The sequence below is a fragment of the Colossoma macropomum genome, unplaced genomic scaffold, assembly GCF_904425465.1.
Source record: "Colossoma macropomum unplaced genomic scaffold, Colossoma_macropomum, whole genome shotgun sequence".
NCBI classification, from domain to species: domain Eukaryota; kingdom Metazoa; phylum Chordata; class Actinopteri; order Characiformes; family Serrasalmidae; genus Colossoma; species Colossoma macropomum.
This window is the reverse complement of record NW_023494808.1, coordinates 3887807-3900894: the sequence shown is the minus strand read 5'-3', so window position 1 is coordinate 3900894 and position 13088 is coordinate 3887807. Positions and strand designations below refer to the sequence as shown.

At 37.6% G+C, this 13088-nt stretch overlaps 1 protein-coding gene across 1 annotated transcript in view; it reads left to right on the top strand.

The window, feature by feature from the left end:
• Positions 1–12087, top strand: part of LOC118797739 (B-cell receptor CD22-like) — a 32854-nt gene extending 20767 nt beyond the window's left edge. Inside the window, exons 9-11 of the mRNA XM_036557006.1 lie at positions 8817–8859; positions 9003–9080; positions 11932–12087. Coding sequence (XP_036412899.1) covers positions 8817–8859; positions 9003–9080; positions 11932–12087 — 277 coding nt within the window. The remainder of the gene's footprint in view (positions 1–8816; positions 8860–9002; positions 9081–11931) is intronic.
• The last annotated feature ends 1001 nt before the right edge of the window (positions 12088–13088 follow it).

The following is a 13088-nucleotide window of genomic DNA, read 5'->3' as shown; positions in this document are numbered from 1 at the left end:
TTGTAATGTTACACACAAGCAAGTGATTGAATTCAGTTAAAGTTTATGCTAGTCTATTAAAATAAAGTTTTCATAAACTTCAACACCAGTGTCACAGCCAGTGCTGCGTGTGAGCTGATTTTTAACAAATGTAACCACCTGTTGGATAAGAACTTTGAGAGGCTGCTCATGTGTTGAATAAATGAGAGATGTGTAGGTCCATAGCTTAGATAGGTCTGTTGTAAAGACTGTTTCACTTGTTAAGGCACTTCCTACAAAAACTCAATTTGAGTGGCATTTATTGTTGTTTTGTGATTTTTTTGATCTTATAATATTTTGTTGTAATTTCAACAAATACATTGTCAATTTTATCTTTTTTTTTTTCCAAAGTAGCTTGAACTACTTTTTCAAAGTAGCTTGAGTTCACCAAACAAGCTTTCTCCATTGAGTATTGATAGCCTGTAAAGCCGTCCTTCCAAAGTAGCTTCCCAACACTGCAAATTAAATAATTTAATTCCTTAAGGAACAAAATGGGATGTTTTAATCCTATAAAACATGTCTTCATAATATAATATATTTTATTCTTCACTGTCAAGTTACCAAATCAAACAATTATGAAAAAATTGCAACTTGATTCAGTTAAACACATAATAATTATTGTATCAGCATTAAAATCAATTCACTTCTTAAGGAAGTTAGATGAAGGTCTGGAAACATTTTATTTAAAGTTTTCATTAACTAAAAAATGTATCCTACAGGCTGCTGTGATGAGATCACTGAGATTGGCTCATCTTCTTCCTCTGATCTTTCTGCTCATGATTGTTGGTGAGTCAGTGTTTGTTGTGGTTTGTGGTTTATCTCAGAATCAGTTCAGTGTTGTAGAGGAGCTGCTGGAGTTAGAGAGGAGAGAAGTGAAGCTGTAAGCTACAGTAAGTCTGACTGTCTTATGGGCTCCAGACTCTGTAATCAGCTCTTTCATGCATCTTATTCTGATGCTTTGCACTATTAAAAGTGACACTGCTTCAACACAAATTGTGGGGCTTTATTTTCCAGCTGTTGTCGGCCACAGCCATTCCATACATAAGTAAAGCTTTTCTCTTTCCTTATAGCTCTGTCTCTCTTCTTTCTCACTTTGCTCACAAACACATATACACACACCCTTGTGGAGATTCCTAGCTCTGCCTTTCACAATAAGGGTCCATAACAAAATTAACTAAGAAACTAACATACAAAAACATTTCTGAAACACTCTACACTACCCTCCCCCCCTTACAAAAGTATTCATCCTTGAGGAACCACAAAGTCTGTCCCTTCTCCTAGGGCATACTCTGCTAGGGGGACACTTGTACTGACTGGAGCTGAGGGCATGCATATGAAGTGGGGTTAGGAATCAAAGGGGCACTCTAGGCTCCAGGATTTGCCTGTCTTGGCAGGTTGACCCACATGGCTGCTCAGGTGGTATTGAATGGGAATGGGACTGTTCCTCTGTGCTGCCCTTCTGCGGTCTTATGCAGCCTCTATAAGGGGTCAGCCTAACATGGCAAAGTACCTCTTTGCACCTCAGCATCTCAGCCACCCTCTGTTTTCTCCACTGTCCATTACATCATTGATGCCGAAGAGGGCACTACTTATGTGTGCAAACCCAGGCTCTCGAGTATCCACCGCTACCTGCTGCAAGAAGCTTCACTTGTCCCTTCTACAAGCCCAGCATTCCCTTCCTAAGGTCGAGCACTATCCTATATAGGCATGAGGCAGAACTTGTGCACTTGACTCAGGCCCCCACAATGACTGGGAGCCACTTCTTCCCTCTCTTCCCTCTCACATCTCCTCGGCTGCTAGTGATGGGCTTGAGTTGGAACCTTGTCACTTCCTAGTTGTCGCATGTCAATGAGGGCAGCAAGCTGTTTCCCATCTATGCTTCACTTGACCCTGCAGTGGCAGCTAATCTCCCTGGCTGTGGCGTCAATGTTGAGGTTCATTCTCTTGGGCGACTCAGGTTTGCGGCATTGACGTGGATAAAGGGGCCTGTCGTGTCCCACTCACTGTGATCTCGGCATGTTTCCTGCTGACTTCACCCCACAGTGATTACGTCCAGCACCAGTGGCTCTGTTATACTGGCTGTATGGCTGTGGTTGTGGCTAACCCTTGGATAGGTTCTGTCAGCTCCTCCAACCATGCTGGCTTTATTTACACACTGTACACCTTCACAGCTCTGACTGTGGGACTGGTGACATCTGTGCCCTGTGAAGCTGCTGACCACACAATCTGTCTCTCCAGTGCCAACTCTAGAGCTTCAGGCAAGTGGGTAGGCCAGTTCTGTGTGGATGTGCAGCTCAGTTGGAGACAGTGCCATGATGAACTGGTCTTGGGCTATCTCACTCTTACAGAAGGTGGCATGTGAGCATAAGCCAGTCTAGTTAAAGTTTCAGTGTTATTGGGTAGAGCTCTCAATGGTTCACCTGCTTGTCATCAGCAATTGCACAGTTCAGACCAAAGTAGCTCAGGCTGGAAACACTGCCCAAGAAACCCCCGGAGCACCCTGACCAATGCACTGTAATGTCTGATCTCTCTCTACAATCTAGCAATAGCAGGAGAACTAATGCATCATCAATTAAATTAAGCATCAGACTGGTCACTGTTCAAGTTGCGCATGGAAATCCTCACAGTCTGCTCTACTGAGTATTTTGGAGCCTTAACGCTTGCTACTAAATGCAGCTTCTGGGCACAGCCCACCATGGTGGCTACCATCTGAGCATGAGGATGCCTTCAGCCCCGGCTCTTCCTTCACCACCATTGCTCTGTCATGGCAGTTATGGGTGGTACGACTCCCCCTCAGAGCCTGTGATATTCTTGAAGATGCATGCATTGCTGATGTACCCCTCTACTGTCTCACAGAGTGCACCATCACCTCTTAGAGTTGTTTGGCTTACTCCAGCAGCTAATAGACAACACATCAGAATATCTCCCAATGGTGGAAACCTTTATTTTTGGACACCAAATGTACCCCTAACCAATATTAAAAAAGACACAGCTTTCACAGAAGGGCTTTTTTGCTGTATCTTCCAAATGTTGTCAACCACAACCACAGGGTACCTAAGCAAAACTTTTCTCTTTTCTAACAACTCCATCTCTCCTCTTTCCCTCCCTCTGCTCACACATAAATAAACACACTCTCAGGGCAGTTCTTTGCCCCCACCCTCTACAATAAGAGTCCATAGCAAAATAAACTAAGAGAGTAAATGCTGGTGAAAACATAACCTAAAACTGATGATCACAAACATTTCTTAAACATGTTACAATATGTTTCAGGAGCTTTTGGAACAGAGTGGAGTGTGAAGTACAACCAACAGGAAATATGTGCTTTAAAAGGATCCACAGTGTTTATGAATGGAACTTATACTAGCCCAGAACATCTTACAGTGACAGAGACATTTTGGACCATAGACCCAGTTCAAAAGCCTGATCTGTCTGAAGACCCAGTTTACTCAGGCAGAGTCGACTATTTCACTGATAAACAGAAACACTTCTCCCTCAAACTGAGTGATGTAATGAAAAAGGATGAACATCAGTACTATTTCAGAATCATGACAAAGATAGAAAAAGAAAAATGGGTGGGTGCACCTGGAGTTCAGCTCAGAGTTACAGGTGAGTTAATCATCCCATTGTCCAGCTATAAGACACAGCTCTGGTTTCAGAGTAATGTTTCTTATTAATGACTGCTCTGAATATTCATGTTGTTTTTTCATCACTGATTTTATTGATCTGCTCTAATGATGTTCAGCTTCTGTTCTGATTCACTCCTACATCATTTTATCTGTTCTTACACCTGGTTCAGTATATCAGCTCATTTTTTTTATCCTATTGCTGTCAATTCATGAAAATCATTTAAGTATTAACTAATTATTCAGGAACTATTATGAATAAAACACATATCATCTTTGCTGGAACAAAACCTCATATTTTTAGAATGGTAACTTTACAGGAGAAGACAAAATCTATTGCTATTGCTCTGTTCATCATGAGCATATATTGCAAATCAAAAGCTTTAAGGTTTTAAATTATTAAAAGGAAAAAGGGGCCCTCTTTTGTCCCTCTTTTGATGGTTCTCTCATTGGCTGTTATTCATCAAATTTGCATATGTTCAAATGCACATCTGGTAGAAACATATATACATTTGAATATAATATCTTAACATCCTGATTTTTCATGAAAATAAATCAATGTTATTGTCAATAATATAAATAGTTTCTGCAATAAAAATATAGTACTAATAACTTTGCAATTGTTTCCATGCACTGAAGCAGATTTATCAGTTGCGCTCAAATCAGTACTAATTTTGTCAGTGTATAACAGTTTCCTGAATGAGAAAGAGAGTAGATCGGACATCTTTTAGGGTGGTTAAATCTGAACTTCTTTCTACACTAAATTCTAACTTAAAAATTAGGGTCATTGACTTTATGGCTTTTCTGTCCTAATCTGATGGTTGTATTATTGTCTTAGAACTCCATGTAGAAACTCCTGAAGAAGTGACAGAGGGAGAAACAGCAGATCTGACATGTAAAACCACCTGCAGTCTGACTGACCCAACATTCATCTGGTACAAAAATGGACGTCCTTTAACCACAAAGACTATCAAGAACAACCAGCTCCACCTGCAGACAGTCAGCAGTGAGGATGCAGGCAGTTATAGCTGTGCTGTAAGAGGATATCAACATCTCAACTCTACTGCTCACAACCTCAGAGTCAGATGTGAGTGTAGATCATACAGTTCACTGCTCTACATAATGTAAATACAGTGATATTAGCAGGACAAAAAGATAACATATGTCTTGGTAGCATCATGTCAAAGTAATTTGAACAAATTCATATCTGTCTCCAGATTCTCAAAGAAAGCTAATTTAATTCTTGTCTGTTGTAGATCCTCCAAAGAATGTCTCAGTGTCCATCAGTCCCTCTGGTGAAATAGTGGAGGGCAGTTCAGTGACTCTGACCTGCAGCAGTGATGCAAACCCACCTGTGAAAATCTACACCTGGTTGAAGGGATCAACATCAGTAGGAGAAGGAAAAACCTACAGCATTCCCAACATCAGATCTGAGGACAGTGGAGAATACACATGCCAGAGTCGTAATGAACATGGAGAGAGAAACTCCACTACTGTGCAGTTAAATGTTCTGTGTAAGCTTTTTGTGATTGTTTTAAACTGTGCTAGATGATACGAGGAAAATGCAGAAATCTAAGTAGTAATAAGTACTAAGTAAGTACTAAGTAGTAAGATATGAATCGGTCACTGGGGCAGTACCCCTCTTTTAACTGGGGTGGTACCCTCAAGGGTGCATCTCAGTACCTTTAATCAGGGAACATGCATGTACCAGAATCCATTGAAATCATATTTTCCAAGTTGTATTGACTCCACACACCCCATCTCATCACCAGGCTTTTTATTTTATTGCTCTGTTTTAAAACATTAGGCTATGAAAAGGTACAAATAAGTAGTTTTCACCTAGAAAAACTTATTTAAGGTGCACATTATCTTAAAACCACTGTTGTTCCTTTGAGGGTACATTTACATTTTTTTGTACTTTGAAGAACGAAAAATTTACTTCTACAGGAACTTTATTTCTAATAATATGTTTATATAGTGGCATTGGCCTTGGGATGGGCCAAGTGACACTGGCTGGGAAGCTCAGGGGAACCCCAAAGAACACATATGGATGCAAAGCTGTGCTTTTATATATAAAATAATTGAAATCAAAACCAAATATTAAACTAAAAATGCAGCCTGCAATGGCTACTCACAACTCAAGTCCAAACAGAGTGCTCTCCAGCATTCTCTTCTCAAGATCCTCTCTTTCAATTGTTTGGAGATCCTCCGTTTTTAAAGTGTCCTGGCTCCTCCCTAAATCTGTCCCAGCTGTCTGTGATCAGTAGAGGAGCCTTACACATTTGGCCTGGGGCTCTAGCAGCATAGACACAAATATATATATATATATATATATATATATATATATATGTATGTATATATATATATATATATATATATATATATATATATATATATATATAGTGTCACTATTTAATTTAGTGAATGATTAAAGTGACATTATATGACAATTGTAAAGATTTTATTTTAAAATAACAGATTCAAAAACATTTTGATGGTACACTGACTTATAGTAGGGAGGATGGCATCACTGTCATTGCCACTCTGGGCCTGGAATGCCTGCTATGGCACTATGTAATGTTGGAGGAGTGGGTACGAGCCCTCTCACGAGAACTGCTTTAACACTTTACAGCACCACCTCACACACCAACAAATATGGGTCAAGATAGCTGTAGTGATCTGTCTCATGGCTATCAGGAAAATAACAATAATCCAACAGCAGTACATCATTTGTTACAACCTCCTGCCATGGGGAGAAAATAACCCATTCTAGAGTCTAGGGTTTAAGAGATTACAGAAAGAAAAGAAAAAAAAAGCAGCACAACAAAATCAGATTAAAACTAAAAAGTTATCTTTTCTTTTTCTCTTGGCAGAAAAGTTGCATTTTATTCAAAGTTTACAGGGACATATATTAACCACAGAGTCACTAGACCAGGAGATATTGCATGAGAGAGGGTTAAGGCCAAAATGACAAACAGAAACTCTAACCCATGAAGCTTCCTTCCTTCAAACAAAACAAAAGAAAAACAAAATACAAACTACTTCACTGACTCCCTAGGTAGTAAAAACAGAAGAAAAGGAGATCAAAAGTAAATGGCATCCACTCCTACAGCACTTGTAAAAATTAGTTGATATTAATGTAAACATAAAGTTACATGCTAGATTTACAAGACAGTGGCAACATGATATATATATATATATATATATATATATATATATATATATATATATATATATATATATATATATATATGTTTTTTTATTTTCTTTTTTCATACTAGGCTTCCCTTACTGTTGTGGAGTGTAATATATATATATATATTATATATATATATATATATCATATATTTTCTTTTTTTTTGGTTGCTTTTAGATCCTCCAAAGAGTGTCTCAGTGTCTGTCAGTCCATCTGGTGAAATAGTGGAGGGAAGTTCAGTGACTCTGAACTGCAGCGGTGATGCAAACCCACCTGTGAAGATCTACACATGGTTTAAAGGATCAACATCAGTAGGAGAAGGAAAAACCTACAGCATTCCCAACATCAGATCTGAGCACAGTGGAGAATACACATGCCAGAGTCGTAATGATCATGGAAAGGGAAGATCAACTGCGGTGGGAATAACTGTTATGTGTAAGTTAATGATTATTTTTTTATGCTGCATTGGATGATTTCCTGGAACTCCATGTTTTCAAAGCTAATTTACTTTTATTCTTGTCTGTTATAGATCCTCCAAAGAGTGTCTCAGTATCCATCAGTCCCTCTGGTGAAATAGTGGAGGGCAGTTCAGTGACTCTGAACTGCAGCGGTGATGCAAACCCACCTGTGAAGATCTACACATGGTTTAAAGGATCAACATCAGTAGGAGAAGGAAAAACCTACAGCATTCCCAACATCAGATCTGAGGACAGTGGAGAATACACATGCCAGAGTCGTAATGATCATGGAAAGGGAAGATCAACTGCTGTGGGAATAACTGTTATGTGTAAGTTAATGATTATTTTTTATGCTGCATTGGATGATTTCCTGGAACTCCATGTTTTCAAAGCTAATTTACTTTTATTCTTGTCTGTTATAGATCCTCCAAAGAATGTCTCACTGTCCATCAGTCCCTCTGGTGAAATAGTGGAGGGCAGTTCAGTGACTCTGACCTGCAGCAGTGATGCAAACCCACCTGTGAAGATCTACACCTGGTTTAATGGATCAGCGTCAGTAGGAGAAGGAGAAACCTACAGCATTCCCAACATCAGATCTGAGGACAGTGGAGAATACACATGCCAGAGTCATAATAAATATGGAGAGAGAAGATCCACTGCTGTGCATTTAAATGTTTTGTGTAAGCTTCTTGTGATTGTCTGACAATAATGAGGTAAACTGGAAATTACCAAAAAAAAACAAAACAAAACAAAAAAAACCTAAATATATGTCTCTTGTAGATCCTCCAAAGAACGTCTCAGTGTCCATCAGTCCCTCTGGTGAAATAGCAGTGGGCAGTTCAGTGACTCTGACCTGCAGCAGTGATGCAAACCCACCTGTAAAGATCTACACCTGGTTTAAAGAAGGTGGAACCTCACCTGTAGGATCTGGACAAAATTACAACATCATCTATGTCTCTTCTGAAGACACTGGACTGTATTACTGTAAAGCTCAGAATGACCATGGAGCTCATAGCTCAGTTGGAGTGCATGTCTCTTTAAAAGGTGAGTGACAAAATCAGAAGATGTAGTTTGAAGTATTTTCTCTTTTCTCGATTATATTATGTTGTTTATTCATTCATTTGTTGCTTCATTCATTCATTCATTCATTCATTTATTTAGTACATGCTTCAGATTAAATTAGCCTTACAACTCAGTGCTTTGCATGTTTCCTGTGCATATATCTCTCAACAGATCACTCCATGATTCCATATGTAGCTGTTGCAATTGGACTTTTTATTATTGCAGTTCTTCTCGCTGTAGTTTTGTGGAGGAGGTAAGAATATTAATGAAAGAAAGCCTGAAGAAAAATAAGTTTAATTACTATGTGAAATGTATTTAATTGTACTTTCCAGTAACAAGCATTTGACATGCTAATGTTCTACTATTTTTCATAAAGTTTATATACCAAGGCTAAATGTTCATATTTGTATCATAAATGTTAATGTTTATTGATTCTTTTACTGACTTTTCTGAGAGCAGGAAAAAGAGGCAGGATGGAACTACGGGCCAGCAAAACTATGCGGTGAGCTCTAGATATCAGGATCCTTTAATCTTGTTTAAATCTGAAAGTGTGTGGAATGTGGTAGTTCACATCAAAATGTACAGTAAAGTTGTTTGATGTTCATCAGTTTATCTGCTCACATTCTCTAATCTTCTGTTCTGCAGAATGTGAATCAAACAGGCCGTAACACACCTCCTCCTGGTGATGACACATCCAGTGTTCCTGAGAAGGCGACTGATGCTGTAAGTTCCAGACATTAACCCTTAAACCCCTAAACTTTTATTACCCATTTCAATAACCCAAGAATAGCTCAACCAGTTTCCCTGTAATTACTGACTGATAAGCCTTTGTATGTAATAAGCCAGGGATGTGAAAGGGTTGAGGTCTTATTGTACTTTTATAATCCATTCACAATTTGTCTGGAGACACTAGATAGCAGGTAAAAACACAGGTCTCACACCGGGTCCTTACAGTAAGTGACATGTAGTTACATAGTAATTACAATGTTGCTACAATTTAATTACAGATTACTGGTAAAATACAATAATGCACACCTACATGCATGCTAATGCAAAGTGTTTACACACTAATACATCCTACATACACATTATATACAAACTCACATACAATACAACATACACACACACACACACACACACAGGTTCTTAAGTTAAAATGTCTGTAATATGCACTAACACATCTACCTGTGTGACTGTTTTCTATAGACTTTGATGAAGCAACAATGAGACTGGCACCATAAATATTGACAACACCAAAACTGCACCAATAAGCCAATGGACAACCGCAGCTGAGAGACAGAGAGACAGAGAGACAGACAAGCGAGAGAGAAATTATTATTTTTAAGCTCAAAACATTTTTTTTTTTTAAATGCACACTCTTGATCTTTTTTAATGTTTCTTTCTTATTTGTATTATTTATACTTTTTTACACATAAAGTTGCGTTTTTAATCCCCTAATGTGAACATACTTGTATGTCAAACCACTGATCACCTTTTGTTTCCACTCTAAAAAGAGGGTCTCTTTGGAACGATGCCAAAGAAGAACCAAAGCCAAAAGTGTTTCTTTCATGGTCCAACGAACCCATTCTGGCACCTCAGTTTTGAAAATGTATGATGTACATAATCCTAAAGGCTTATTTATAATATGGTACAACATCAAGTCTTATGAAGCTGTTTAAGGCCAAAGTTCTACATTTCTGTATGTTTCTATAACAAATAAATAATAAATAATAAATGCTATGAAACAATACACAGGTGTCTGTGAAGTTTATTTTTAGTCATCAAGGTCAATGAATTGACTAATAGTAGTAAGTGAAGGTGACTGGATGTGTAACTTAACCCTGAAGATGTTTCTCCTGAGAGGTGTGAATGTATTAGCGGTTATGAAACTGCCAGGAGTAAAGATGATACTATAGTATTCACCCATATATTGTGGTATTCCCAATTCCAGTCCTGGAGACCACATTCTCTGCACATGTTTGTGTTTCCCCTACTGTAACACACCTCACACAGCCAACCAGGAGGTTGTTAATTAGATAAGGAGTCAAATCAGGTGTGCTAGGTGAGAAAAATTGGTGTTAGATAACTCACAAATAGTGTCACTATTTAATTTAGTGAATGATTAAAGTGACATTATATGACAATTGTAAAGATTTTATTTTAAAATAACAGATTCAAAAACATTTTGATGGTACACTGACTTATAGTAGGGAGGATGGCATCACTGTCATTGCCACTCTGGGCCTGGAATGCCTGCTATGGCACTATGTAATGTTGGAGGAGTGGGTACGAGCCCTCTCACGAGAACTGCTTTAACACTTTACAGCACCACCTCACACACCAACAAATATGGGTCAAGATAGCTGTAGTGATCTGTCTCATGGCTATCAGGAAAATAACAATAATCCAACAGCAGTACATCATTTGTTACAACCTCCTGCCATGGGGAGAAAATAACCCATTCTAGAGTCTAGGGTTTAAGAGATTACAGAAAGAAAAGAAAAAAAAAGCAGCACAACAAAATCAGATTAAAACTAAAAAGTTATCTTTTCTTTTTCTCTTGGCAGAAAAGTTGCATTTTATTCAAAGTTTACAGGGACATATATTAACCACAGAGTCACTAGACCAGGAGATATTGCATGAGAGAGGGTTAAGGCCAAAATGACAAACAGAAACTCTAACCCATGAAGCTTCCTTCCTTCAAACAAAACAAAAGAAAAACAAAATACAAACTACTTCACTGACTCCCTAGGTAGTAAAAACAGAAGAAAAGGAGATCAAAAGTAAATGGCATCCACCCCTACAGCACTTGTAAAAATTAGTTGATATTAATGTAAACATAAAGTTACATGCTAGATTTACAAGACTGTGGCAACATGATATATATATATATATATATATATATATATATATATATATATATATATATATATTTGTTTTTTTTTTTCTTTTTTCATACTAGGCTTCCCTTACTGTTGTGGAGCGTAATATATATATATATATATATATATATATATATATATATATATATATATATATATATATACAAAGTAGCATAATGTCAGATTTGGAATATAACTGTATAGCTGCTTTAACTGTAATATCAGGATCACATTTTGCCTTTGTGCTGGCGTTAGCAATATGTAACAAAAATCATAAACTAAAATAAAACTTCAACATAAATTAAAGCACAATTTATATTGAATGTTTGTAATAACTATGTTGTTACACATTAACAACAGAAGGAACAACAATGTGACGACTGTTGATGTGATTGTTATGCAAGTTCAGTGAAATTACTGATTGATAATTCAAACTTTGCTAGAGAGATCATAAAGTATGACACATTTCCTAATCAATAGCATAAAAGCAACTTTAAAAGATATGTGCTCTTGTGTAAATGCCATCAAATTACAGGATAGTTTAAAATTTGGCTGTCATGCCACAACACAATTGTACTACTACAGCTAGATAAATGAGAGGAAAGTTGGTGTTTCCTGTGCAAATGTAGTTTAAGTGCTCTGCTATGCCTTGTGTTTTTGCCTGGTCTTGTGTGTTTTTGTATTCATCCCAGATTCCATCCTGTAACTTCACCCTTTCTGCTCCCAGACCCTGCTGTGATCCATTCCATGGTTTCATCTTCTCGCACTTGCTTAAAGAGGCCCTGATTGCTTGGTCAGGAGGAGGCTTCCTCACTGTATTGCTGTTGTCTTTTGTGTACATTTTGTAACCCTTGATTCCTTGCCTGTTTTGCTTGTTACTGACCCTGCTTGTTTTTGACTTTGATTTAGCCTGTCCCCTAATAACCCCTAAATATATATATTTGTAAATAGTCAGTGTGAACCGGCTGTAGGGAGTGGCTGCCATTTTGTTTGCGAATGGGTTTGTCTGTGTGTATGGTTAGTCAGGGAGGTAGGTTAGTGTACTGTCTTTTATTTCATTTGTTTGTATGTAGGGTAGGTAGATTATGTCAAAGTTAGTGTGGGTTTGTTTGTTATTTTGGCCTGGGCCATTCCTGACATTGTTGCCAGTGTGAGAATCCACTGTTTGTACTCATATCAGTCGCATAATACAGAACTTAATAGTTACATCTGGTGTTTCGTCTCCTCACCCACATCACATTTAATAATCACTCTGTTCATATTGTTATGGCCTGACCTTGACCAGGTTGTAACAGCTCTCATAATGTAGGTAATTATACATTTCCTGATACAGTCAAAGTCAAAAGTAATTACCCTCACCCTATAAATATGCTGTTACACCTATCAAGATACACTTGTGTATTTACAAAATCTATACTAGTGTAATCCATCTGCAATCCATCTGCAATGCTGAATACACCACTAGTAGCTACAGTCTTAAATGTGATGTTAATGTGTAACTACACATGTATTATAGACAGTAAATGTAAAGTTAGAACAAGTGATGTTTTTCTACAGAGTATATGCACAGTTAAAGTCTTATCAAGTGGACAAGTGAATAAAAGTGATGCATGCCTTTCCCAATGTGCTCAATGAGAGTAAAACAATGTTACTGTAGGGATCACCATTTCTAAATGTACACTAAGACATAAACAAACAAACATACCAACAAACAAACAAACAAACAAATAAATGAATGAACAACAAATAAATGAATGAACCACAAATAAATAAATAAATAAATAAATAAAACAGTTAACAAGCTGCAAACAGAGAAAGTCACTGGAGTGATTGAAAATAGCAAAACAGT